We start from the raw sequence: 27046 nt of genomic DNA on the forward strand, positions 1-27046 counted from the left end.
GAACCCGTGTCGCCTGCATTAGCAGGCGGACTCTTAACCTCTGCACCGCCAGGGAAGTCCTAGAATGCTCACTTTTAAATAGCCCTGTTATTTCACGCATCATACATGAAACGTCCATCAGATCCTCAGAATCAAATTGAATTCAAATCCTATGTTATACAATCAACACCAGATATCTTGAAACACCTACCTACATAGCCAGGCAGTTGAGGAATCTCCATGTATACCAGCTTGGATGGATTCTCTTCTCTTCCCTTCCTTTCCCCTCCCCTTCCCTTTCCGTCTCTTGTCTTTTCTCCTCCCTTCTCTTTTCTATCTCTTTCCCTACCCTAATAATTCCCCTCACGTTTTAATTCAGTACTTAGATCACTGGTTCTCAAACTTGGTTGCATATTGGAATTAAAACCTAGAGAATTAAAAAAAAAAAAAAAAAAACTAATGCCTGGGCCCCATTCCCAGAGATTCTGATTTAGTTGATCTTGGGTGTTAGCTGGGCTTTGAGGGTTTTTTAAGGTCCTCAGGTGATTCTAATGTGCAGCCAAGTTTGAGAACCAGCGTCTTCAATTACCTTCTAAGTAGTGAGTCCCAGTGCAATATTTTAAATGCTATGGCAGGAGAGGCTGGATCTACCTCCAACTCCCTGCCCTGCCTCTCCCTAGCATTCCTGGTTTATGGGAGAAAGACTTGGGGCCAGTTTACCAGATCTGAACATCACCAGTAGATGCAGTATGTTGTGTAATGCTCTGTATCTTCCAAATAGCACGATCCAATGTGGGCTCAGATATTGTACACCCAGCTTTTAATTTCTCTCCACAACTTCCCTCCTATGGCACCTTCAGCCAAGTTTTCATTGCAGCTCTAGCTCCAGGTGTAAGCGATGGGAGAAATAGGGTGAAGGTGGATGGAAATAGCCAAGGGCACACAGGTGCACACAGTGCAGGCACACACACGCATAATCGGTGAATCAGACTTAGAAGTGGAATTCTGCTGGTACAGAAATCCTCTGATAGAGAAGAAGCGGCTGTAGTGCTCTATAATGTCTGCCTTTGTGGCACTCGGTTGGAGAATTATGAGAAAAAAACTGTTTTTTTTTGCCCCAAAGCAGGTCTTGCCCAATGAGCTGCATGCTCAGAAGAAACCTGCCTGTCCCCTTCTCCCTCCATCTGGGATCCTTAATTGGCAAGATCTAAACCGTAATGTGCCCAGTCTAGATCCAAGTCTATTAAATGCCATAACTCTCAGGCTCTTTGAAAAGAAGAATTCCATGGCCTTCAAGAAAGCAGCTTGGTAATAAGTCTCAAGAACTTGAAATATGTCCAGTTCATATCCTTACATCCAATGATTTTACTTCCTATCCTAAGAAAATAATCAAAGATGTGGAAAAAGGTTTATGTATACAGATCTTCAACAAAGTGTTATTATAACTGCAAAAATCAGAAGTAACTGTACACTGTCTATAACACAAATTCCATTTAATATATCATGCTATATCACAGTATAGTCAGGCAATGAAATATACAGACTGTCAAAACACATTTTCAATTTTTTTTTTTTTTTTTTTTTGGCTGAGTTGGGTCTTTGTTGCTGCACGCAGGCTTTCTTTGGTTGCAGTGAGCAGGTGCTACTCTTTGTTGAGGTGTGCAGGCTTCTCATTGCAGTGGTTTCTCTTGTTGCAGAGCACGGGCCCTAGGCGCGTGGTCTTCAGTAGTTGTGGCTCACGGGCTTAGTTGTTCTGCGGCATGTGGGATCTTCTCGGACCAGGGATCAAACCTGGGTCCCCTGCATTGGCAGGCGGATTCTTAACCACTGTGCCACCAGGGAAGTCCTCAAATACTTATAACCATATGAAAAAATGCTCACAATATAATGCTAAAAGAAAATAAAATGTATAGGTAAAATGATTAATTTTGCAGTTCAGTCCAGTTGTGGATGTACACATCGATTTGTAGAGAAAAGCACCCTGAACATAAATACTAACTTGTTAACAGTGGTTCTCTGGATTGTGTGGTGATGATTGATTTCTTATATATATTTTTTTCTTTTTCTGAGTTTCCCAAGTTTGTATCTATAATCAGGAAAAAGAATTATTTTTTAAATGAAAAGGTTTCATTTCTCATGATGGGAGCCAGCTTCTGTCGGAGGCTGATTTCAGAAGTGACCCCATAGTTATCCTCCTTATCACTGCCTGTGTGCACACTGATGCTTTCCAAGCCCTTCCCTGCTTTTCGCTGCCCTGAGTCCCACAGCATCTTTGACATGGGTGAGCCAGGGGAGCATTCCAGCCCCTCTCAGGAGACCAGCCGGGGGCTGGGGTATGCTTGCTGGGCAACCGAAGAGGGTACTTACCAGGTAAGGACCACGTGTCATGCTGCTCTTCAGTATTAGGAGCTCAGCGGGAGCCTCAGGAATTGGAGAGATCTTGCCTAGACACGAGGAGCACACTTATTAATTAATTCTGTCTAGAGGTGTTCATTAAGGGTGCCAGGTGAAGTTCCCACTCATTCCACGAACACTGTTACAGGTTGTAAGTTGAAGGAGCTGACTGATGGGGCTGAGAAGGCAAGTTTGGGACTAAGGCTTGCGGTTCTGAGAGAAGATAGCTCCATCTTGCTAGGTAGTTGCTTGGTAGGGGTTGGTAGTCAAGGTCTCACTAAAGGGCACTTCCTCTCTCTCTCTCTCTCTCTCTCTCTCTCCCTCCCTCCCCCCTCACCGTTTCTTCAGATGGAGGTGATTGTCGGGGACTTTGGGATCGTGGTGGTCCCCCGGGACGCAGCCGACACAGACCGAATCATGAATCACTCCTCAATACTCCGCAAATACAAAGTGAGTCCCCCATTCTCCCTGCTGGTGTAGTAATGTGATGTGGCCCTTCTCTGAGAAGCCTGCGGGCTGGAGAAGTGAGGATACAAAAGGAGTTTAGTGTGAGAGACTGGCTACCTACTGTCTCTGCTTTGTCCCCAGAACAACATCATGGTGGTAAAGGATGACATCAACCATCCCATGTCTGTCATCAGCTCAACCAAGAGCAGGTACGTTTGACAAACGACCAGAGAGACCTTGGTCAGACTGGCTTACAAGTTCCCATACAACTCTCCTCAGTCCAGGCTGACCGTTAGGTTGGCTGACACCTGCTGCCCCAGTATGCAGCCTTCTTTTTAGAGCTCATTTATTTGTCCCCAGTCATTGACTTTTAAAAGGGCGACAGGCCATTTATTAGTTTTAGCTGGTTTGAAGGAGGAAAAGGAGGTTTTTAGTTTGGACTCTAGTTTGAGGTACGCATGGAATTTGTAAGGGTTTAGGTTAAGCTGCCATAACAAAAAGACCCCCAATAGTTAGCGTTTTAAATAAGAGAAATGTTTATATCCCTCTAACTGAAGTCAGAAGAAACTGAATCTCTGTTCTTTTCAATGTGAAGCTTCCCTCTCAGGGTCCACAGCTGCTACAGTGACTGTTCTCAGCCAGTGGGAAAGGGCAAGGGGCTTTGTCCTTAAGAAGCTGACCCGAAGTTGCACATATCCCTTCCCCTTCATCCCCCTGGCTCAGCTTCAGTCCTGTGGCCATGCCTAGCCTCCAGGGAGGCTGGGAGTAGACTTTGTAACTTGTAACTGGGAGTAGACTTTGTAACTGGCAGCCATGTGTCCAACTAAATCTTGGGAGGTTGTAGTACTAAGCAGAAGAAAGAATGGATACTAGGGGCCAGTTAACAGTCTTCACCACAACCCCCAAGTGGGAATGTCCAGTGGAATAATAAGATGTGTGGAATATAGAGGTCTGGAAGTGTAATAAAACTGAAAGCCATGAGTACCTAAGTGTAAATTAAAGTTCAGGCCTGTGGCTACGCTCACAGGGAGAGTCAGCAAGAAGAGAAGAAGGCTATGGGGAATACTTAAAACACATTAACATTTAAAAGAAGGCTGAGGGGGCTTCCCTGGTGGCGCAGTGGTTGAGAGGCCGCCTGCCCATACAGGGGACACGGGTTCGTGCCCTGGTCCGGGAGGATCCCACATGTCGCAGAGGGGCGGGGCCGGTGAGCCATGGCCGCTGAGCTTGCGCATCCGGAGCCTGTGCTCCGCAGCGGGAGAGGCTACAGCAGCGAGAGGCCCGCGTACCGCAAAAAAAAAAAAAAAAAAAAAAAAAAAAAAAAAAAAAGGCTGAGGAGTAAATTAGAAGTTTGGGATTAAGATATACACACTACTATGTATAAAATAGATAACCAACAAGGATCTACTGTATAGCACAGGGAACTATACTAAATATTTTGTAACAGCCTACAAAGGAAAAGAACCTGAAAAAGAATAGATAGATATGTATGACTGAATCACTTCACTCTACACCTGAAGCTAACACAACATTGTAAATCAACTATACTTCAATTTTTAAAAAGTAATAAAAAAAAAAATAAAAGAGACGAAGGAGCAGTCAGAAACCACCAGCATTGGTGGCCCTGGAACAAAGGCAGCAGAGGGTACAAAGATGGAGAGTCCTGTCAATTGTCATCTGTGTCACATGTTTCAGAGAAATCAAATGAGCCCAGGATTTTAAAAGATCCACTGGACTTCTTCCCTGGAAGGTGATTATGTAGACACTTGAAATAGTAGCATCAACTGTGAGGTGAGAGCAGAAACCCAGTGACAACAACCAGTGAGGGGAAAGGGGAAGGCTGTGGTTCCAGCCACGGCTGCACAATAGAATTACCGTGAGAACTTACACAGCACAGATTCCCGTGTCCCATTGAGTCCCACTGAATCAGAATTTCTGGGTGTTGGGCCTGGCTATCTGCTTCCTGGGTGATTCTCGTGAAGCTGGGATTGGCATTTGGAAACCACAGTTATAGACCACTTTTTCAAGAAGGCTCCCTGTAAACTGTGCAGGGAGGCACTTGGGAACCTAGCTTGCTGGAAGGTCAGGACACTATGCATTGAAAAGGCACTGAGCCAGCCTCTGGGGAGATCTCACAACGCAGAGCACAGATGCCTTTTAGAATCTAGATATGCGGAGGAGTATATGAGTTCTTACAAATAGCTCCTTGGGGCCTGACATCCCCAAGACCATCATGCGCATAGAAAATGGGGAGCAGCCAGACCAAGTCTGGAGCAAAACCATGCGGAAACCAGACTGTATGACCAGACCCCTTCTGTACTTGGTAGTCCACCCGCCCCCCAGGGCTGGTGAGAAGGGCCTCAGAGAAGGGCAACTTCTTCTCTATCAGGGCTTCCATAGGAAGGAAAAGAAGGGGTCAATCATAAGGTTCATTTTCATGAGACCATGGTGTAGAGAAACCATTTTCATGAGACCATGGTGTAAAGAAATGAAATAAGAATAGCTAACACTTGCATTGAAAACCATTTTCACGAGACTATGGTGTAAAGAAATGAAATAAGAATAGCTAACACTTGCATTGAAATGCCTACTGTGTGCTTGGGCTTTTCTAAGTGCTTTGTGTAATGACTCATTTAATCATTTTAATAACTGAGATCGGCCCAAATACTACCCCCATTTTATAAACGAGAAAATGGAAGAATAGATGGGCTTAAACAACTTGCCCAAGGTTCCTCAGTTAGGAAGTGGCAGAGTTAGGATGGGGGAGGAATGATGGGGGCAGGAGGGCTTTTCCTGTTAGGGATGTCGTGTATTTAGCCTAAGCAAAGACTGGTAATGGGGTGTTGGGTAAACCCTTTCCCCGAAAGGGAATGGGCTGGCCTGTCCTCTGGCCTTGCTTCAGGAAAGGATGTCATCTGATTACTGTCTCTTCTCATCCAGGTTGGCCCTGCAGCATGGGGACGGCCATGTCGTGGATTACCTGTCCCAGCCGGTCATCGACTACATTCTGAAGAGCCAGCTGTACATCAACACCTCGGGCTAGCAGCCCCAGGGCCCTCTGCTCCAGTCTCCCCTCGTCCTCCACCAACACACTGGCCCCTGCAGCCTCTGTCCGTCCCATTTCTCTCCTGCCTCTCTGTTCCTCCATCTCATCTTGACTGTTGTCCCCACTTGCTGACTCAACCCCCCCACAGTGTGGAGGACCTGCAGAGAACCACGGCATACCCCACTCCGCAGTCATCTTCGGACAAACTTTCCTCTAGTCTCCGGGTTGGGGGTGGGTGAGGGGGTAGGGATAGGGGAAGTGCGGTCCTCGGAGATGCGCGGGTGTCCGTCTCCCAGCATGCTCTGGGGAGGTGGCTCCGGCCCTCGCCTTCCCAGCATGCCCTTTACCACAAAGGGCTATTTTTCTTTCTTTCTTTCTTTTCTTTCGTTTTTTTATGTTTTGTGTCGTTGTTGTTCACTCCTCAGAGAACTTGGATCCAATCAGTGTCCGTGGTTCTTTATGTTTGTAGTCTTGTTGCATTCCTGTGGTATTCCTTCCATTTTGATAGGATACCGCAGCCAGCCTCAGCTCTCAGAAGGTGCGTGTGGGCTACACCCGGTGAACGAGGCCGAGCCACCTCCACTTTCCCAACACCCTCACCCACCTACCCGCTTTCTCCCCTCTGCTGCCCACACACACCGCAGTCTGGGGTCGAGATTGAGACATTCATGTTCTGAAACCTGGGATGCAAGTCTGGGAATAGTAGGGTTTCTCAGAAGGATTTCAGCCCATTTCCCTAGTTTCAGAAGACCACGTTCCTGATGGGCCTGTGATCACACAGAGCCAGTCCCTTCTTTCTTGGTGGCATCTGTGCGGTTCCTTATTTGGGCTGTAACTTGTGACAGAATGTGGGTTGTTCTCTGCCAGCCCGGGCATTACCAAGGGACCTTCAGATCACCATCAAAGCCCTTGGAGGCCATACTTAGCCGCATTCTTGCATTTGAGAAGAATTACGCATTCTTGCATTTGAGAAGAATTACCTACCAAGGCCAAATCCTAATAATGCAGTCATTTCTGAAATAAAATATGCTAGGAATTCACTCAACCATAGAGATCTTTGCTCACTGGAATTACTTATTGCCTGTTTGGCTGGGAAATGCTTCTGTCATAATGTAAGTCCAGGATGACCTAGGAGAAAGCAGTCAGTTTCCCTGATGGGAACCGGTGATTCTCACCCACTCTAGCTTGGTAACACAGGCGGCGCCTGAGGTTAGTTCCTTTTAGAGAAGCAGAGCCTCAGCCTTGTTCCTGGGTTAGGATTACATCTTGTGCTGAGCCCAGCAGCCACAGTCATCGCCTCCTGGTGAGCGTGGGCTCCCAGAACAGAGATCTCGGGGGAGTGTCAAGAGCCGCTAAAGTGTTTCACCCCTTTTCTCCCTAATTTCCCACCTTCCTCTGCTGCCCTGGAAATAGTTTTGACAGACTCTGTTCTAGTTGTTCAGGCCTCGTTCATGACCTGCTTAAAGAACCAAAAGGAAATTACCGTCTTGTACTCTGTGTCCCTCATCTAGTCTCTGGCTCTTGGGTTTTTGGTTCTTTGAGGAATGGTCCCTGAACGGTAGGATAATTTTTTCAAAATCTAGTACCAACCCTGGCCCAGAAGGGGCCAGGTAGGATCTGACACCAGAAACAATGTTCTTCACCACACATTTCACATCTGTAACATCCTTCAATAGCCTCCAGGGAAAGAAACTAAATTCAACAGAAGAATAGCAAGGTGGGGTGGGGGAGGTGCTGTTCCTCTTGCATTATGGAAATAATCTCCAAAGGACAGAAGTGAGATCCTATTCTCAGGTCTCAGTGTTTGGATAAGGATCATGGAATCATAAACTGGAAAGATCTTTAGAGATTTGATGATCCAACCTTTCCTTTAAAGGATGAGGGAGCAGAGATCCACTGGATTAAATGGCTGGTCCAAGGTCACACAGCAAGTGTAGAGTCTGGCAAAAGGCTAGCGTCTCCCTGACCCCTTAGGTCATCACACCACATAGTCTCTGATCCTCTGGTTTCCCATGATACTGACCAGGTAAGATGTAGTTTTCAGCCTTTACCTGGCGTCTTTCTCTTATGTTTGTCTCAGGTGCTCCCTGTATATGGCCTTGTGTTTGCTAGTCCTGGGGGAGGGTGTGATGGTGAGGAAGGCCGTAGCTAGGTTTCCCTTAGAAACTGATAGCTGGAGATGGCAATGGCTTAGAGGAAATCTGAATCCAAGAAAGGATTGCTTTGTGGAAGACAAAGACCCTGAAAGTGCTCAAGATTGCATTAGTGCTGGAGAGAGAGTGACAGAAGTATCTTTGTCTAGGCAAGACAGTTGCAAGCCAGGAAACGAAACAAAGGAAATCAGGGAGCTGGATTCCCTGGGGGAACACGCATTTTCAAGGATATGGAGTTTATGGATAGAGTTTATTCTGAAGATCCACGTGAGCAGATCTGAGAAAGACCAGCTGTCTTTTGTCTCTTTGGCCCACTTTTCCTTTGCTGGGCTCTGTGGTCAAGCCCCATTTAGTCCACGACCCATGAGAGGAAACAGGGCTGGCTCTCGGCATTCAGTGGGGGAGGGGGGGAGGGGGAGGCAGAAGGCATGCTTGTAGGGAGAGTGAGATGAGCTGAAGAAAAGAATGCGAGCATAGAAGTAGATTTCTAGGAATGAAATGGGGCAGATTCTATCTTGATGAATCATAAGGATCATGTTAAAATAGCTTTTCTTTAATACCAGGAAAAGTGACTCCCCTTTTGGATGGAATTGTCCATTTCCTGCCCTGCCCCATTCTTCACTTGCTAGGGGGAGGTCAGAGCCCCTCTCTCAGTCCAGGGCAGGACACGATGACTGTGACCCAGCCAAGGCCAACACCAGAGAGATGATTCAGAGTTTGAAGTAGTGCCCCAGGTGCCAACAGGATGACCTCGAGACCCCAACTGCCACTCGGGTCCTGCTCCTTCCCAAAAAGGCCAACCCAAAGGCTCAGAGATCGTGAGAAGGGCACAGGCTAGAAAGATTGTGTCAAGAGGAGTCTGGAGCCTCATTTCCTGCCTACCAATAAAAATGTCCCTCCCACTTTTATGAAAGTGGCTGATAAGTAAGAACAGGCAGGAGGGAAACCCTTTGTGTCAATGACTCTCTTCTCAAGGAATGGCCCTTTGGGGGCAGGGGTCTGTGCTGCTAGCTGGTACCTCATTTGCCAACCCCCTTCCCTAACCCCAGGCAGCCTCTGGGGCCATCTTGCTTTCACTTTCCTTGAATATACATGGGAACAGGGGAGGAAAGTCTCTTACTGAAGTGCCTGAAACCCAGAACTAGAGCTTCTAGAGACGCTGTTCTTCCTGTCCCGGCTTGGCCAACCTTCCCCCAACGTTCCCTAGTCTCATGCTTCAGCTTCTCAGAAGGAATAAAAGAACATGATGTTGTAATTAAATTGAAAGCAAGACTCCATAACCAAACTACAGCAAAAGGCAGAGAATTACAGGGAGAAATGACTTGTATTTTAATAGCCCAAATCTATTCCCCCAAACAGACTCTCTCTCTCTCTCTCTCTCTCTCTCTAGAGGACTAAGAGAGAGAAGCATGTTATATTTTATTCATCAAAAGAGTAATGCAAAAATAAATCAGTAGAATATGAAAAGCTCAGGATCTCTCCCAAGGCTACGGCAGGAAAGCGGGCAGGTGAGATGGGAAGGATGGAAACAGGGATCGATTTTGTAGTTCATCCAATTTGGACACCTTAGGAATAGCATCGTGGTAAAGATGATGAACGTGCTCTGTCCACTTCATTTGGTCTGCGCCTTCCTATAGCTGCCCAGTAAACGCGATTCTTCACGTGGTTTCTTTGTTGTGTATGTTTGGAATGTCCTATTAGCCTGTAACAGTCAGTTAGGAATGAGTTACACTCTTTCCCTCCGCCTTCAGTCTAGGTCTGGGGCCCAGACCTCAGCTTGATCCAAGCAGTCTCAAGGATTGGCATGGGGAGGGGGAAGCTTTTTTGAATCACTTTTTGGTCCCTGAATCTGCCATTTTGAGAATAAGATTTGCTTTGGAAATCAACACATTAATAAAAACTACATTCAAGTTGCAACACCATCTCACAGTGAAATATTTTGAGTAAAATTTTGTTGCTAGAATAGTCACAGACAAAAGTTTTATCGGCAAAATGTTTCAATTACGTTAATAAATAAAATGATGCTACTAGTCTCGTGTCTTGGCCTAGAATCTTCTCTGTGATTTGCAGAATTAACCACTTTTTCTTCACAGTCTTACTTGACAGAAGCCAACAGTTGTTAAGCACGCTCTTAGAGCAGGAGATTCTCTGGCTGATATAGCTGATGCAGCATGTGTAATATGAAAGTATATACAACCACACCCATAAGCAGGGAAGAATAATTAGCAAATTTGTCAATTGTGCCTAAGTTTTCTCAGTTTTTTTAAAAAATCAAATCTTAGGTTCTACCTAATCTGCATAGTCTGGTCTTGGTTAGCTTTGGATCCTTAATGAAATTAGTGCTTTATGACTTAAAAATGTATTTGTGAAAATTAAAAACTTGGATAACTTGCTTCTTGACATAAAAGATCTCAAGTAAGACAGAAATTGTTAAACTCACAATTGGTTTTGTTTGGTAAAGTAAACAAGCCAAAACCGAATAAGTTAATTGTTCGATCCTGCTGTGACTGTTACTTTGTATTTAATTTTTAGTCGTGACATACATTATGCATGGGTTTAGGTGTAAATAGTGATAGTCCTTAGCTAATATCAGTCATGATTCAGTAGGTCAGATAACAATTCCCCATTCGGCCACCTCATTTAAGGCTCAGCTACTCGTTTGTCAGATGAGTTGTGTGAGGTTTTTAAAAATTATTTTGGTTCTTAGTATCTTTTTCTGTTTAAGAGTGAGACTAGTCAGCTTTGTGTGTATCCATGTGGGTTTGTTGGCATATCACGATGGCGTTTGATGTGCCTTATAAATTGATGGCTTGTATTTATGTTTGCTATTTTACTCGCAAAGCTAAACACTTTTTTCCTTCTCTCCTGAGACTACGTAAAGATGTGCTCTTGTTTAAAATTGGGTATAAACACTGGTTTATTTTGCTTACTTATACTAACTTATAAAATACATACACTACCTATGAATTAACATACATGTACATAGCACATTTTTTCCCTTATGACCCATAAGTAAGCTTCAGATCTTGGAATTTCCTGGAAAGTTCCATGTAGCCCATAGTATAAGGAAAGCAGAGAGAGAGAAAAAAAAATCTAATCTCTGCTTTCCAGGTGGGAAAATTGAACCACAGCAAGAATCCACAACATTCCCATGACCATATAAAACATTAAAAAAAGAAAGAGAAACATATTCCTGGTCCTTGAGACTTGGTCCAAACATTGGACATTACTGAGTATCATCTCACCCTTTTGTCCAGCCTCCTAAGAGTACTGAAAAAAAGGAATCACATCCTGGGATCAGATCAGAAATACATCTGCTAAAGAAATTAAAGATGATACAAACAGATGGAGAGAAATACCATGTTCTTGGATTGGAAGAATCAACAGTGTGAAAATGACTATACTACCCAAAGCAATCTACAGATTCAATGCAATCCCTATCAAACCACCAATGGCATTTTTCACAGAACTAGAACAAAAAATTGCACAATTTGTATGGAAACACAAAAGACCCAGAATAGCCAAAGCAATCTTAAGAAAAATGGAGCTGGAGGAATCAGGCTCCTGGACTTTAGACTATACTACAAAGCTACAGTAATCAAGACAGTATGGTACTGGCACAAAAGCAGAAATATAGGAACAGGATAGAAGGCCCAGAGATAAACCCATACACATATTGTCACCTTATCTTTGATAAAGATGGCAAGGGTATACAATGGAGAAAAGACAGCCTCTTCAATAAGTGGTGCTGGGAAAACTGGAGAGCTACATGTAAAAGAATGAAATTAGAACACTTCCTAACACCATACACAAAAACAAACTCAAAATGGATTAAAGGCCTAAATGTAAGGCCAGACACTATAAAACTCTTAGAGGAAAACGTAGGAAGAGCACTCTTTGACATAAATCACAGCAAGATCCTTTTTGACCCATCTCCTAGAGAAATGGAAGTAAAACAAAAACTAACAAATGCGACCTAATGAAAGTTAAAACCTTTTGCACAGCAAAGGAAACCATAAACAAGATGAAAAGACAACACTCAGAATGGGAGAAAATATTTGCAAATGAAGCAACTGACAAAGGATTAATCTCCAAATTATACAAGCAGCTTGTTCAGCTCAATATCAAAAAAACAAACAACCCAATCCAAAAATGAGCAGAAGACCTAAATAGACATTTCTCCAAAGAAGATATACAGATTGCTAACAAACACATGAAAAGATGCTCAACATCACTAATCATTAGAGAAATGCAAATCAAAACTACAATGAGGCATCACCTCACATCAGTCAGAATAGCCATCATCAAAAAATCAACAAACAAAATGAATGCTGGAGAGGGTGTGGAGAAAAGGGAACCCCCTTGCACTGTTGGTAGGAATGTAAATTGATACAACCACTATGGAGAACAGTATGGAAGTTCCTTAAAAAACTACAAATAGAACTACCATATGACCCAGCAATCCCACTACTGGGCATATACACTGAGAAAACCATAATTCAAAAAGGGACATGTACCACAATGTTCATTGCAGCACTATTTACAATAGCCAGGACGTGGAAGCAACCTAAGTGTCCATCGACAGATGAACGGATAAAGAAGATGTGGCATATATATAATGGAATATTACTCAGCCATAAAAAGAAACGAAATTGAGTTATTTGTAGCAAGGTGGATGGACCTAGAGACTGTCATACAGAGTGAAGTAAGTCAGAAAGAGAAAAAAAAATACCGTATGCTAACACATATGTATGGAATCTAAAAAAATAAAAAAGGTTCTGATGAACCTAGGGGCAGGACAGGAATAAAGACATAGACAGAGAATGAACTTGAGGACATGGGGAGGGGGATGGGTAAGGTGGGTGAAGTGAGAGAGTAACACTGACATATATACACTACCAAATGTAAAATCGATAGCTAGTGGGAAACAGCTGCATAGCACAGGGAGATCAGCTCTGTGCTTTGCGACCACGTAGAGGTGAGGGATAAGGAGGGTGGCAGGGAGATGCAAGAGGGAGGGGGTATGGGGATATACGTATGCACATAGCTGGTTCACTTTGTTATATACAGCAGAAACTAACACACCATTGTAAAGAAATTATACTCCAATAAAGGTGTTAAAAAAAATGAAAGAAATACATCTGCTAAGATGTTACAGTCTATGGGCAGTTTCATTTCTACCCACCTCTCCAAACAGAGATCCCCACGAGCCAAAGTAGATAATGATATGTGTGATAGCTTACCAGTGGCACAGTTAATCAGGCAACTCTCAGAGGAGAAGCACAAGAGAGTTGCCACTACAAATGATAAACACTGATAGAAACAGGAAGGAAAGTACCCTTAACTTGGCAGGTTCAGCTCAGGACTGGTAACAGAGTCTAAGTCCTGGGTAGGCTATTTCTAAGTCACACACCCCTTCTTTCTTCTTAGGGACAGTCTGCCACATCCTCAGAAATGAGCGAATCATTATTATACTAAGAGAGTCACATGAGTCACTTTTCCACTCCTCATCCCTACTTGGGGATCATTTCCTGTTTGTCAGGGAAGACATTTTTATGACTTCCTTAACAGTCTAACCCACTGATGAATCCTTTTATGATTACATGCATCTTGGTTATTAACTAATGGGATCCCCCACCAAGTTCTCTAAAGTTGCTACTACCTAATCCTACACTTGGCAGCAACAGATAGCCAGTGACTCATGATGCATGCTCCCCTTTCACAGTATAGAATTGTCAGAGAAGTGGCTTCCTGCCAAGGGACTGTATTTCCTAGACCCTTTGCCAGTAAGATGTGGTCATAATACTGGGTTCTGGACCACAGAATGTGAGAGAAAGTGATGTGCAGCCCCTCCCAGACCTGGCCCACAAAGACCTTCCATGTGTCTCTGTCTTCCATGTCTTTTTTCCCCTCCACCCCCTGGAATGGAGACGGTGCAGAGGGCAACCTGAGAAGTCACATGGTGGTAGGGCCTCTGGAAATGACTATGTGGAGGGCTACTGTGCCAACTTTCTCCACATCCAGTACGCCATGAGGGCAAGAAGAAAGTCTGTCGTGAGGGAGTTACGCATATTTTTAGGTCGTGTGAGATAGTAGTTAATGTAAGCGAATTTGTAACATATGTGATTGCGTATTCCAAGACAGGATTACAAATGCACTTTCAGAGAAGGTAAAGCATAGTGATCAGATCGGTCAGAATTTGGGGGGGGCCGGTCAGTGTAGGCAGAAGCAGAATCCTTTCCTCAGCCACTTGGGTAGATGGCCAATTCAGGATCTTAATTTATTAAATTTTAGTTTATTAAAACGCAGGATAATGTACCACAAACTATTGATTTTACCTTTATTTTAGAGCTGATGCAAAAAAAGACAAAAATATTGATTATCACCCCCGCCCTGCTCAGGTTGTTCCAGAAATAAATCCTCCTTTATACTTAGAAGACAGCACCCGTTAAATCTCATAAAGCGTGTGCATGGTTAGAAAGGGCAAAACAAGATGCTCAGAAAAAGGAATTAGAGATGTTAATTCTAGGGCTCATTGCTCTTTCTGAAGCATTCTTTGTTGTCATTGCTTTGGTACCTACACCTTAAGCTTAGAGTTTAACAAATTAGAAACTGGCCACGGGCATCTAAGAATTGTTCTTTATTTAAAAACATGTCCATGAAAAGCCAAGGAAATACAGAGGTGAGGCAGCACCAAAGCCTTCTGAGCCGTGGTTGGAAGTGCTTCTGGTTTTTCCAGAAATTCCCACTGGTGTTATGACTCAACAATGTGTCGCAATCAGTGGAGGAAAGGGACAGAGCGACAGCTGAAATGCAAAGAAGTGTGCACAACCCAGAGCCGTTTCAGCTATTTACCGAAATCCAAGTCCCCCATGGGATGTCTTGCAACACATGTTCTGTTGAGAAAAAGAGGTTGCAAACCATGGGGTTATTGCAATAAACACCACTTGTGATGAACAGGATTTGTAAGTTTACATTTTTTTCAAGGTTTGTTTTCCTCACTATTCAATCAACTCTATGAGGACAGAGAATATGACACCACTGTACCCCAGCCCCCGGCACACAATAGGTACAATAAATATATGTTGTAAGGATAGATGGATGGAAGGATGGACTCTACCCAGCTCAAGTATAAGTAGGAACATCGTCTGGTATCAGAAGAGAGAACAAAACACACAGAAGCATATAATTTTTAGTGTTTGAAAAATGGCATTGAATTAGGACTAATAAATCTTGGATAACTGCACCTCTTTCAGTGCCCAAGCTACATTTTTACATCACTTTGAAACCCCAAAGTAAATACTTTCCCAATGTTTGCTTGGCCGGTAGGAAATGCTTTAATAAAAACGTCGTCTCTAAGTTGCCTGCCATCATCAGGGGAAAGGAGGTCACTTCCAGGCCCAGAAGAAGTCGAAGGCAGGGTACCAATGCTCCAAAGGGGCCAGCCTTACAGCTCCTCACTCCGTCACTGCTCACTTCTTCCAGTTTGAAAGTGGAGTATGTGTGTATGGACCAGGTGATAAGTGGGAAGAACTCTGATCAACAAGAACTCGTTGGACACCATGAGGCAATAGTATTTTACTGACCACAGCATGACTGGAATTCACTCTCTGTTCTGACGTTAGGAAGAATTTTAGGCGTGGGCAAAGTCAAAAAATTTTCCCTTTGATCACATTACTCAAAGGATAAGCTGTCTACAACCCAGCAGCACTTGTCCATACTCCAGGACTCAGTTTCTGACTACTCTGAGACAAACACCTGCCTGTGTGGTTTGTCCTTCCACCCAGTCTACACTTTGGGGTCCAGGCCCTCGATGAGTCTCATACCCAGTGCCGTTTGCCTCATTACCCTGAATCAGGAAGCAAAGAGCATCCCACTGATACAATAAGACATTTATCTGGCCAAGGTCTCAAGGACGGGACCAGGTTCAGTTGACCTGAGCGCACCCATTCAACAGGTTCAAATGTCCCCATCCCACCCCACCCACATGAGACGGCTCCTGCGCCTGAGGTCTCTATCCCAAGAACCTCAGTTGAGAAATCGCAAAGGCAGCTTCAGTGCTGCTCAAGAGCCTGGGTATTGTAGCAGCCTGGGGGCAGGTTGTCCCTAATGTTCTCCAGGTTCTTCACATCAGCCAGAATCCCATCTATGCTCGTCTCCAGTGAACGGAGGTGGCCCCTCTGACAGCTTGCCCTCTCTTCCAGCTTTGACATCAACGGCCGCAGCTGACTGTTGATCTGAGCCTTGGCTTGGAAAAGCTTCTCCTCCAATAAGATCAGCCCCTCTTTATCCATACTGCCAGGCTGGTCTATTTTAGGAAACAAGAAAGGAGTTAACAGAGGAAAAAGCTGTGGTTAGATCTCCTTGAACATATGCAGGCCCTTCTGTAACTTTAGCTAATTTCCATTTTCACCGGCCCAGAGCAAAGAGTATGCTGTGCATTTGAAAGGCTTATTTTAAATTATAAATAATCTAGAAGAAATTCTGAGAGCACGAGCTTCATTACTGGGTTTTGAACAGCCCAGTTTAAGCCTCTGGACTCTTTAGTTCAGCAAGATGAAGCTTGGATTTCTGTTTTCATGTTAGAGGTAACAGCTCCTGCTCTGAAAGGATGAAGCCTGAAGGTCACAGGGACCTTATACTGCTCAAGGTGTCTGCCCAGCACAGCTCATCCCTAACATCAGAATCAACTCCAAATTCTGCTTTCTGAACCACCCTTAGGAAATCTCTTGCTGTTTTCTATTAGAAGACCTTTAGAAACTAGCTGGGCCTCAGGGTTTAGGGAGGCCAAGGTGTGCTTTGCTATTTGAGGGATGAATTCCAGCTGTTATGAAATGACGTAAGACGTCATTCTGGCCCGAAACAGTGGGAATCTGTCTAGATATTAGTTTATTTCCAACATGAAATGTGGTCACATTTGTTCAGATATGTTTCACCCATAAACAATCTGATACTAATGTCAGCATGAAGGGCACCTGGCCAGACCCATTTGGTTTGAAAAGGTCTGAGTGGTCCTTAGTCAATTCAAACTCAAAGTCAGGTGCAGTGATAGCATTTGACTGCAGAAGTTTATCACAACTAGAGAGATTAAACTGTTATTGCTCCAGGACTCAGGAGAGCAAACAGAGTAGAAACAGCACTACAACAAAAATGTTGACCCAGTGGATCAGTCCTTCACCTGCGGACAGGGGAGAATTCCAGAATTTAGGGTGCTACAACACGCAGGGAAAGTGAAGCAAGCTTGGGGATAAAATGTCCAGGCGGAGGCAGCATGAGCTTCTCAAAAACAGCAGGAACACTGGAGACAGAGACCTCGGTTAGAATCCTGCCTCCAAAACTTACTATGTGATCGGTGGGACAGTATTAAACTCCCTGAGCTTCCGTTTACTCCTTTGTGAAATAAAATAATAAAAATAATAAAACTTGAGGCTTCCCTAGTGGTGCAGTGGTTAAGAATCTGCCTGCCAATGCAGGGGACACAGGTTCAATCCCTGGTTCAGGAAGATCCCACATGCCACGGAGCAACTAAGCCTGTGCACCACAACTACTGAGCCTGCGCTCTAGAGCCCACGAGCCACAACTACTGAGCCTGCGCTCTAGAGCCCACGAGCCACAACTACTGAGCCTGCGCTCTAGAGCCCGTGAGCCACAACTACTGAAGCCCGTGCACCTACAGCCCGTGCTCTGCAACAAGAGAAGCCACCGCAACGAGAAGCCCGCGCACCACCATGAAGAGTAGCTCCCGCTCGCCACAACTAGAGAAAGCCCACGCGCAGCAACAAAGACCCAATGCAGCCAAAAATAAATAAAGTAAAATAAATAAATTTTAAAAATAATAATAATAATAAAACTTACTTTATAGGACCTTTAAAAGACTTAAATGATCTTCCACCACGAAAGACCTGGCATAGTGCCTGTCACACAGTAAATGTTTGACAGTTCCCATCCAGCCTCTCTCCCCACGCTCTCACTTTCTCTTTAAAGGCCCTGTTAGTTTCATTGCCTTTTCCAGAACACTAAGCAAAATCACTAAACTCTCCGCTGGGGAGGGTTTATTTGTTATTTATTTTTTACCCTTAGAGGGTCTTTTACTCTTTGGGGCTCATTGGATCACAAAGCAAACCTGTCAGGATAACAACACAGACGATATTGGTCTCTTGGGGTGATGATGACACTCCACAGGAAAATCCGGTTTTAAAGAGGTTCTCCTGAATGTTGCTGGAATCTCTGACTGAATCCCTAGTTCCATATATGCTGCAGTCCAGGCTCGATGAAACAGGCCAGTAAGTGTTTGATATCAGTTCTACCCAAGCCCATAATTTTAATTTATGTGAGTTTTCTTTTGGATGGGATTCTGTGAGGAAACCTGAGCTGCTGCCACACGGTGTCATCAAATCTATTTTATCCTAACATTTTGCAGTATCTCATGGACCTACCACCTTGACATTTCTTTCGGGTCATCTACCTGGCAGCTCAAGTTTCCACAACCCGTTACAGCAAGGTGTAACTGTGGTTGGCAGGGACAAACAGCAGAATTGGCGGGTGATTCTTGACCTCACAGACTGGGAGAATCTTCCCCCCCACCACTCCCACTTCCTCAGAGCTCTATGACTTCCCCTCAGTTATTTCAACTGTCTCCTGAACCACCTCATCCTGCCTCTTGTCTAACCCACCTTCATACTCTCCTGCACTCAGCTGCCCCAGTGATCTTTCCAAAACATACAGCAACAATGTCATCCCTCTGTTTGACACTGTCTACTAAGTTCTCAGGATCAAGGTCAGAATCCTTAGCAGGACTGTCAAACTGTCCAGTATTCTTTTTCACTGTGAAGCTCGAATCCTGCCTCCACAATTCACTGTGTGATCTGCAGGACATTATTAACCTCAATATACCTTCCCTACATACACCCAGTTCTTTGAACTACAGACTTTCACCTCCAAGGGCAATAGGTAGGTTCTCAGTGACCCATTTTAGAGATGGTAAAATAGAGTCCCACAAATGCAAAGAAGTTTCCAGGCCCTGAAGTATCTGGGCCGGAAACAAAGCAAATTTCCTGATACCCTTAAGGAAAGTTGAGACTCCCACTCGTCGGGAGAAGCCCTGGAACATGGACTGGAAGGCTGTGGATACTCCACATACCTATTAGGTGCAGGATGCCGTCCAACATGTTAAGTGTGTCTTGGATCGTAACTCCAGCATTCCTGGCTCTGTTATCAACTCTTTGGGCTTCTGTGATTACCTGAGGAAAACATAAACACAAGCCCATTTTGCAAGGGTGTTCCCACACTGGCAAGGTTAAAGTGCTCTCTGCTGGAAAGTCACGGGAACTTACCATCTGCACTGCATCCGTAGACGTGCCGAACTCCCGCTCCTTCCTTGCCAGCTCTCCTTCCACTTCCCTCATCTCACTCTTGAGAGTGGCCAGTCCCTTCTCCATGGCCAAGGCTCCATCTGCTGTCACGTTGGCCTCCAAGTTCAGACTCCCCATCTCCTGGGAGAAGAAAAGGAGCCAGGGACGGAAGGAGAGAGAGGGGTAAGGCACAAAAACATCCCAAAGACAACTGCAGAAAAAATACAGCTGCAGCCAGGCCCTGATGGAGTGAGATGAACAATGAGAGAGTCAGACTTGGGGATACACCCTTCCCCAAGCTCTGCCTCAAACAAGTTAATTCGGGGGTATGTCTCCAGGGGCTAGGACGATCAGCTCTGAGACTCTGCTTCCCTCTCAGGTTAAGCTCACCAAATGGTGAGTGAAACAGGAACCAGTCGGGAAAACCCAGAGGGTGAGAAACTCATCTCACTCTCTGTCATGTTTCTTTGCTGCTGCCATCTTTTGAATGGCTTTACTCCCCAAGACAGTAGACTTTGGGGGCAGAGAATGAATGGGCTATAGCCTTGAGTTTTGTTTTTATTAGGATGAACGAATCTTAACAATATCTTTACCAATAAGCTACCATTAGGCATCAAGTTACACAGACGCCTCTGTACTAGAAGCCACGTAAAGAGAAGCACAGGAAATTGGTCTCTACCCTCAAGGGACCTAAGATTCGAGATGATTTTTGGAAGTTACCAAGTGGTCCAGGGGTGAGGCCACACAGTCTAGATATCAAGAGTTCCCTCTGGGCTTTCTAGAGTTGCTTAAGCTTTCTAGAAGTCATACTTAAATAAGAACGACGAAGCTCTCGTCCAGCTGAGAAGCACTCTTTCTACTGTAGCACTTAACATATGGGTTGTAAGTGTAACTAGCCTGCCCTTGCCCATTACACTGAATGCTCTCTGAAGAGAAGGACTGGGTCTTTCCCATGTCCGTATCCCCAGCACCAAGCACAGTGCTGGCACAGGATGGAAGGAAAGAGAAAAATGAGTAAGTGGAGCTTAGACATAGAACATAGGGTCAAGGGATCCAGAACTCCAAAATTTCATAATCTTGACTCAAAACACTGGTATAGTTGCTACAAGTTGAATTGTGTCCCCCAAAAGGATATGTTGAAATTCTAAACCCCAGTACCTCAGAATGTGACCTAATTCAGAAATAAGGCTGTTGCATATGTAATTAGTTAAGATAAAGTCATATTGGAGTAGAGTGGGCCCCTAAGCCCACACGACTAGTGTCCTTATAAGAAGAGTTGGAGACACCCAGGAAGAAGAGCTCCATGTGATGACAGAGGCAGGGACTGGAGGGAAGTCGCTGCAAACCAAGGAACACAAAGGATTGACAGCCACCACGGGAAGCTAGGAAGAGGCAAGGGAAGTTTCCACCCAGAGTCTTGGAGAGAGTGTGGCTCTGCTGACACCTTGGTCTCAGACTTCTAGCCTCCAGAACTGTGAGAGAAGAAATTCCTGTTGTTTTAAGCCACCCAGTCCGTGGTACTTTGTGAGAGCAGCTCCGGGAAACTAATGCAATAGTCTATATAAACAACAGTCTTGGCTGGCTCTTCTCATGGTGTTGTCCAGAAAGGGGGCTGAAAATGGTGCGCATGGGGCAGCAGTACTCAGCCAATGATAGCCCTGTGGACCAATCAGCAAGAGGGTCAGCCAAGTGGCTCTAGGGCCGCCGTGGACCGTAACAGAACCCGACAGGTCAACATGAGCCCAGCGCTCTTTGCTCACTGAACATGACCCTTGCATTTGGCGCTGCTCTCACCAACCTGCACCTCGATGTCCCTTTACCTGTTCTATGCTGCCGGTGATCTCCAGGGCTTCCCCAGCTGCGTTCTTTGCCCTCTGGGCGTCGGCAGCCGCATCGCCCAGGGCTGTTTCCGCTTGCTTGGTCTTGTCGCTGGCATCTGCAACCTTCTGGCTGATGTAGGAGAGTCTCTTCATGGCCTCTTCAGCTTCTGCTTTTCTGTCTTCAACCTGCAGGTCAAACTCTGAAATGCAGATAAGTAAACATTGCCGTAAAGTTGAAAATTAGCTTCCAACGGAAGACAAAAGTGGCTGAGGTTTTCATGAACAATTATAGAAAGAGTGTTAATACTGCCCAGGGGTGAGAGTGTGGAAAGTTGTGGCTATTACTCTTTCTTGTCCAGGAGAAAGCATCTTAAAGGAGGCACTGAACTAACCATCAACAGTCAGCCTGCCCTGGGTCCCCATCATTGCAAAAGTGAACCCCAAAGTGAATCAGAGGCAGGTGGAATCTTTGAAGCCCAAAGTTTCAAGCCAGAGCCTTAAACCCTAAGCTGTCAATGGCAATAGCTGGGGATTGGACAGAATGGGTAGAGAGGGACTTTCTGTGAAGAAAATCCTAAGACTTAGGAATGTTTATTTTTTGTTTTTAGTGAAGAAGACTGAAATTTCAACCAAATCTCTACAAGGTGTAAACCCAGATTACCTGGAATCCAGATGCTATGACAAAGCTGGCTTTATTATTACCACAAAGCAACCTCACTGGTCCTGTCAATACATTGGAACCAACCAGGCAAAAGAAAGAGAAAGAGAAGAAAGAAAGAGAGAAAGAGAGAAAGAAAGAAAGGAAGAAAGAAAGAAAGAAAGAAAGAAAGAAAGAAAGAAGGAAGGAAGGAAGGAAGAAAGAAGAAAGAAAAAGAAAGAAAAAAGAAAGGGGGGAGGGACGGAAGAAAGACAGGGAAAGGAAGAAAGAAAGGGAGAGAGGGAGGGAGGAAAAGAAAGAGAATTATCTGTATGGTAGCGGGATATTGAATCTGTGAGGAACCTTAGAGGTCATTAAGTTCAAATTTCTCCAGAGGGGAACATTAGAATCTAGAAAGGCATGGGACCTGCCTATGGTCACACAGCCAGCTCAGTGCGGTCATGTGGCTGAGCAGAGATCAGAACTCAAGCCTTTTGACATTTAGTTCAATTCTCTCTACTACATCAAATATTTTAAAATGTTTTTCTTTAGAAAGATATTTATTAAGTGTCTATTAATAGCCCAATGTACCTGTCACTTAGATTTATAAAGATTCAAAATAAACCAAAGTCGTGGTTATAACTTTAAAATACTCAAGTGACCTGAACCACGAAATACTCACCTCTGAGGTTCTTTAAGATGTTCTCAACTTCATAAAAAGTGGCATTGCCCATACTTAGTGCTTCTTGGGCTCTGCTTTTAGCAAGGTTGGCACGGGAAAGCAGTTGATCTGATTTCTGTAAATAGGCAGGCAGAACAAGATTAGAGTAAATGTAACACACACCCAGGGAGTGCCCTCCTGCCGGCATATTCACTCTGACACACTTCTCTTCATGACAACAGAGCTGTGATTCGCCAAAGAGTCTAGGGGTGCTGTAGCAAACCGCTCCACATCCTGGGGCAGCACAAACTTTATAACCCAATGACCCGATAGGAGCCCACATTGAGAACAGTCTCAAGCTCTGGTCCACTATCAGGTACAAGAACAGTTTGCACATCCTGATTTTAAACTCTAGATACTTCCTGAAACCAAGCTAGTAGACAGAGCCAGACCAAAATTAGACCCAGTAGGCCCGCGTCCTATTCCTAGATTTGAGGGCTGACTCAGTGGGTGGAGCTGAGCTAATTACATTAAGGTCTCTATAAGCAGCAGTATCATGACCTTTCGAGAGTTTTTGATGGTTCTTCTTACAGCATTAATTCACATGGTAGCCCTTCAATACATGTTTGTTGAATGAACAAACTAACAAACGATACCTGTCTCCCATTCTTCCCATTCTGTAAGAGCTTCCGGGTTTCTTCTTCCCAGTTTCCCAGATTGCTTTGCACACGCTTGAACTCATCCACACGCTTAGTCACCAGGCTTGAGACAGAGTCAGCTTTTTGTCTGATCCTCTTCATTTCTACCTGTGAGCCCCCAAAAATGAATGAGCCTTACTTTCTGCTCACCAGTTGTCACACCAGCCTTCCTAGGACCTGCCATCATTGTTCGTAAACAACTAACCAGGCCCAAAGTCTAACAGAAATGAGGCAATATTCCTCATGAAAGTCAGGCAACAGGTCTCCCAAACATCAAACAGGTTTTAGGCCTGCTTTATTTTTTTTATTATTATTTTACGTGTTAGTTTATATATACATGGGAAAATTTTTGTGGAAATCATTGTGAGTACTTTTTGCCATAGGTAGAAAGCTTAATCTAATAAATTTGCAATAATTAAAGGAAGATAACAGAAACAATGCAAAACTTTTGAGAAAAACAAAAGCCTTCTGAGTGGCCGTACGTGGAGATACACTATAGGTTGGACCCAAATGTAAATATCAAACTTTATCTATAACAATTTCCCACAGGTTGCAACAGTCCCCAGAACTAGGAAAGAGATAGAAAACTTTTAACCACTAATAGGAATAGGTTCAGGATGTGAGCCATGGCCTTATCAGGGACCAAGATTGGGGTTTAAGAACAAGGATAATGAGGAGAATAAATACTCTTTCTAATCTAAAGCAAGAAAAGTCAATAGGGAGAAAAAAACTGAATGATTGAACGATTCAGTGGAACCCCCAGAGAAGAAAGCATTATGGCCCTTCTGTACATCAGTGCATAGGTTAGGTGCCCTTACCTGAAAGGACTGATCATTGACCCCCTGAAGCTGAGATGCTGAATTGAGAAGGCGGAGACTATGCTGATAAGACGTATCTGCTTCAATGTCAGTTTGAGTGGCCTCCCTTGACAACTGCTGGGCCAGAGACTTGGTTTTCTCCAATCTGCAGGGAGTGAAGAAAGAGGACTTTGAGAATTCACTCTTTTTTATTAAAAGCAAAAATTCATCCTGTTAAAAGTATGTAGTGGGGATTATTGGAAGAACCAGACGAGATGTGTCCCTTTCCAAAGTTTAAACATAGACCTTAAAGTTTATACAGGTTGGGTCAGAAAAATTCAACCCAAGTTCCCTAATTTTTTTTTTCCCAATTCTTGATCATATGAATATATTATGTTTATCTGTGCCATGCCATCAGATGAGTGTACTCACATCCTTTAAACACCACAGACGGTGACCGTATCTCCAAATATACAACCTCTCAATCAAAACACAAACTTTACTGAGATTAATCAACCTTTTCTTCCAGCCTTAAAGGCGTCTGTTTTCCTCCAAAGTAATACCCTCATCCTCTCGTCCCTCTTAGTATTGATGTACTTCTAAAGAAACACAGCACCCCTCAGACGTGGTTGGCATTGAACCCTGGGAGAGAGCGGATTATATTGGCCCGTGTGAGTACCCGTTGAAACGTACTTTCCCACAAGCCCTTGCACCACGGAGCCGTCCAGCGTGCCGCTTCCGCCTCCTTCACTCAGAGTCTTGCGCGCCAACGATAGGGCTTGTTCGGAGTAGTCCTCGGTTTCCCTGGCCAGTTGCTCCATGTTATTGGCTGACTCAACGTGGCTGAAAGGATCAAAAACCAAGAATTTGAGTTTTCACGGCAAAGAGCTTCCTTTAGGGCTTTTATTTAAATGAAAGGAGAGGAATAAGGGAACTGGGTGGACTTGAAAAACCAAACAGAATTGACCCAGATGAGATGGAACTCCTCTAATAGAGGAGGTATCTAGAAGCAGACGGTGTTCTGAGAAGTAGCCTCATGTCCTAGACTTTTTTGGCCATCTACGCCATTTATGGCATAATCAGTGGAAGCTATGGAGATGGGTGGGAGAAGTCTCAGAGTGATAAAATATTGCATTTATAAACTGTTTTCTGCAGGAGAAACCCCTAGGTTTTATTCCATTCAGGAGCCAACTCCCTATTTAGTTTTGCTGCATCTCTAAACTGAGCCCACCACTAAGGGGGACAAAGCCTGTCAATAAAAGTCCCCCAGTTGCTTTTGTCCTCCTGGTTCTAGAAAGTGATGGAAACGAGCTCAGGAGGCAGCGTGCGCTGCAAGAACACAAGCCAGCCCCCTTCTGCTAACAATTTCATTTGTGATTAGCAGAGCCTGCCACCTTGCTGAGCCCTCCGCCAAGAGCAAACCTCTTCTGCATGGTAGGATTTATAGTCAGGCAAGAACTAAGGAGCCGCCCGTTATCACTGGGGGCCTGCAGAGCCGGTTTTCAGGAGGACGTTCCCCCTCTGCAGACTTGGCCCCCACAGGCCAGCAAACAGCTCGCAGCTACTCGTTCCCAGGCTTGGTGTGGGAGCCTGGGATCCCTCAAAGGTGCAAAGCATGCTTTTCCAAGGGCTGATTCATTTGATGGGGCCCAAGGAATTATATCTGACATACACCAAAGCCATGCTGTTGAGTCATAGAGAAATCTGCGAAAGAAACACTCTCGCCCCCAACTCCTGCCAAGTGACCTTGCCCAGTGGCCACCTATATACACTAAAAGCCAAGGGGTTAAAAAAATGGCTTCAGGGCGGGGGGATGGCTGCAAAGGAGCCTGGAGATAATGAATATGCTTTGGTCCTGAATACCCTGCAGCGCTGTTCAAGGCTGGCCTTGCAGAGGTGGTCTGAAGCAGAGGTGCCCTCCAGGACTGCTCACCTGTCTGCCAGTCTCGCGGCCTCCTGAGCTAGACTTTTAAAGCCGTTTGGCCCCATATAGTCCTCTGAGGGAGGAACGTCCTGTGGAAAAAGGACAATTGGTTAAGGCTTTGCCGTGAGCCTACATATGAGCCATGGAGCCTAAGCAGGTTCTGCACCTGTTCTGTCAGAGCCACTTGTCATTAGTCACACAGCATTCTACAACGTGACATGTCGAGTCCCTGGTCACGATGGCCATTACATTAAAAAATGTATAGACAAGAATAAAATAGAAATCCAAGTTTAAAGGAAGTCTGTATATAGATATAGATGCATTTTAAAATATATACATGTTTATATTTGCATATGTATTCAAAGTCCAGTAGAACATAGACCAAGTTTTAATGGTAGTTATTTCTTAGTAATGAGATCATAGGGAATTTTATGTATTTTCTGAATTTTTTACAAAAGGAAAATCAATACACACTATTTTTAAATCCTTCATTTTCTCATCATAATATCTGATTATCTTCCAGTTTTCTTTATCCACCTCCTATCCACCCACTTACATTATTATCACCACTGCCTTCTTTATTTAGAACGAGAAGAGTGCTCATTCAAACCTCTCCCTCCGACCACACTACAAACTACGTCATTAAGAAAATCATACTGGCAACATTTTTTCCCCTATTTTAAGAACCATGTCGTTATTGGCCTCCTTCCTTCCTTTCTTCTTCCTTCCCTTTCTTCCTTTTTCATCTGTTCTTTATTTCTTTCTTCCTCTCTCTCTCCCTCTCTCTTTCTTTTTTACAGCAAACATTTATCACAACCACACATTGTGCTACAGGCTGAGAATGTAAACATGAACAAAATTGAACCCTGCCCTCTGGGAACTAACAACCTAGAAGAGTTGCAGAAAGAAGGGAGAAGAGACGGCCAAGATGAGGCTATGGGTAGCAAGAAATGAACTAGGAGAGGACATAACACAGTAAAATGGGAAACTGCAGGAAGCCAAGGAACATAAACAAAGGTGCAGCTGCTGCAAGGAAGAGAAGTCTAACTGTCTGCCAGAGAGACCAGAAAACCAGAGAGACAAGGTGAGCCTGTGACATGGGCAGTCTTCCATCTCAGCAATGACTCCCAGTCCCCTAA

The 27046-nt window shown here is 44.5% G+C and overlaps 2 protein-coding genes across 6 annotated transcripts in view; one reads left to right on the forward strand and one right to left on the reverse strand.

The window, feature by feature from the left end:
* NMNAT2 (nicotinamide nucleotide adenylyltransferase 2) overlaps positions 1–10049 on the forward strand; it is a 197428-nt gene extending 187379 nt beyond the window's left edge. For 3 of the 4 annotated variants that reach the window (XR_003427988.1, XR_003427987.1, XR_003427989.1), the window contains one exon: positions 2722–2823. Coding sequence is in view for 1 of the 4 variants with exons in the window: in XM_027083065.1 (XP_026938866.1) it covers positions 2722–2823; positions 2962–3029; positions 5761–5863 (273 nt within the window). In the remaining 3 variants the exon portion in view is untranslated. Of the gene's footprint in view, positions 1–2721; positions 2824–2961; positions 3030–5760 lie in introns of those variants that run through there. The other variant, XM_027083065.1, reaches the window with a different exon arrangement.
* Positions 10050–14644: 4595 nt separating this feature from the next.
* LAMC2 (laminin subunit gamma 2) overlaps positions 14645–27046 on the reverse strand; it is a 61632-nt gene continuing 49230 nt past the window's right edge. For both annotated transcript variants that reach the window (XM_027083067.1, XM_027083068.1), the window contains 9 exons: positions 25917–25996; positions 24677–24826; positions 24005–24149; positions 23145–23294; positions 22510–22624; positions 21191–21390; positions 19353–19511; positions 19160–19259; positions 14645–16327 (listed from right to left, as the gene is read on the reverse strand). In XM_027083067.1, coding sequence (XP_026938868.1) covers positions 16074–16327; positions 19160–19259; positions 19353–19511; positions 21191–21390; positions 22510–22624; positions 23145–23294; positions 24005–24149; positions 24677–24826; positions 25917–25996 — 1353 coding nt within the window. In that variant the 3' untranslated portion in view covers positions 14645–16073. The remainder of the gene's footprint in view (positions 16328–19159; positions 19260–19352; positions 19512–21190; positions 21391–22509; positions 22625–23144; positions 23295–24004; positions 24150–24676; positions 24827–25916; positions 25997–27046) is intronic.

This window comes from Aethalodelphis obliquidens, unplaced genomic scaffold, assembly GCF_003676395.1.
Source record: "Aethalodelphis obliquidens isolate GAN/ISIS:26980383/991018 unplaced genomic scaffold, ASM367639v1 scaffold48, whole genome shotgun sequence".
Lineage (NCBI taxonomy): Eukaryota > Metazoa > Chordata > Mammalia > Artiodactyla > Delphinidae > Aethalodelphis > Aethalodelphis obliquidens.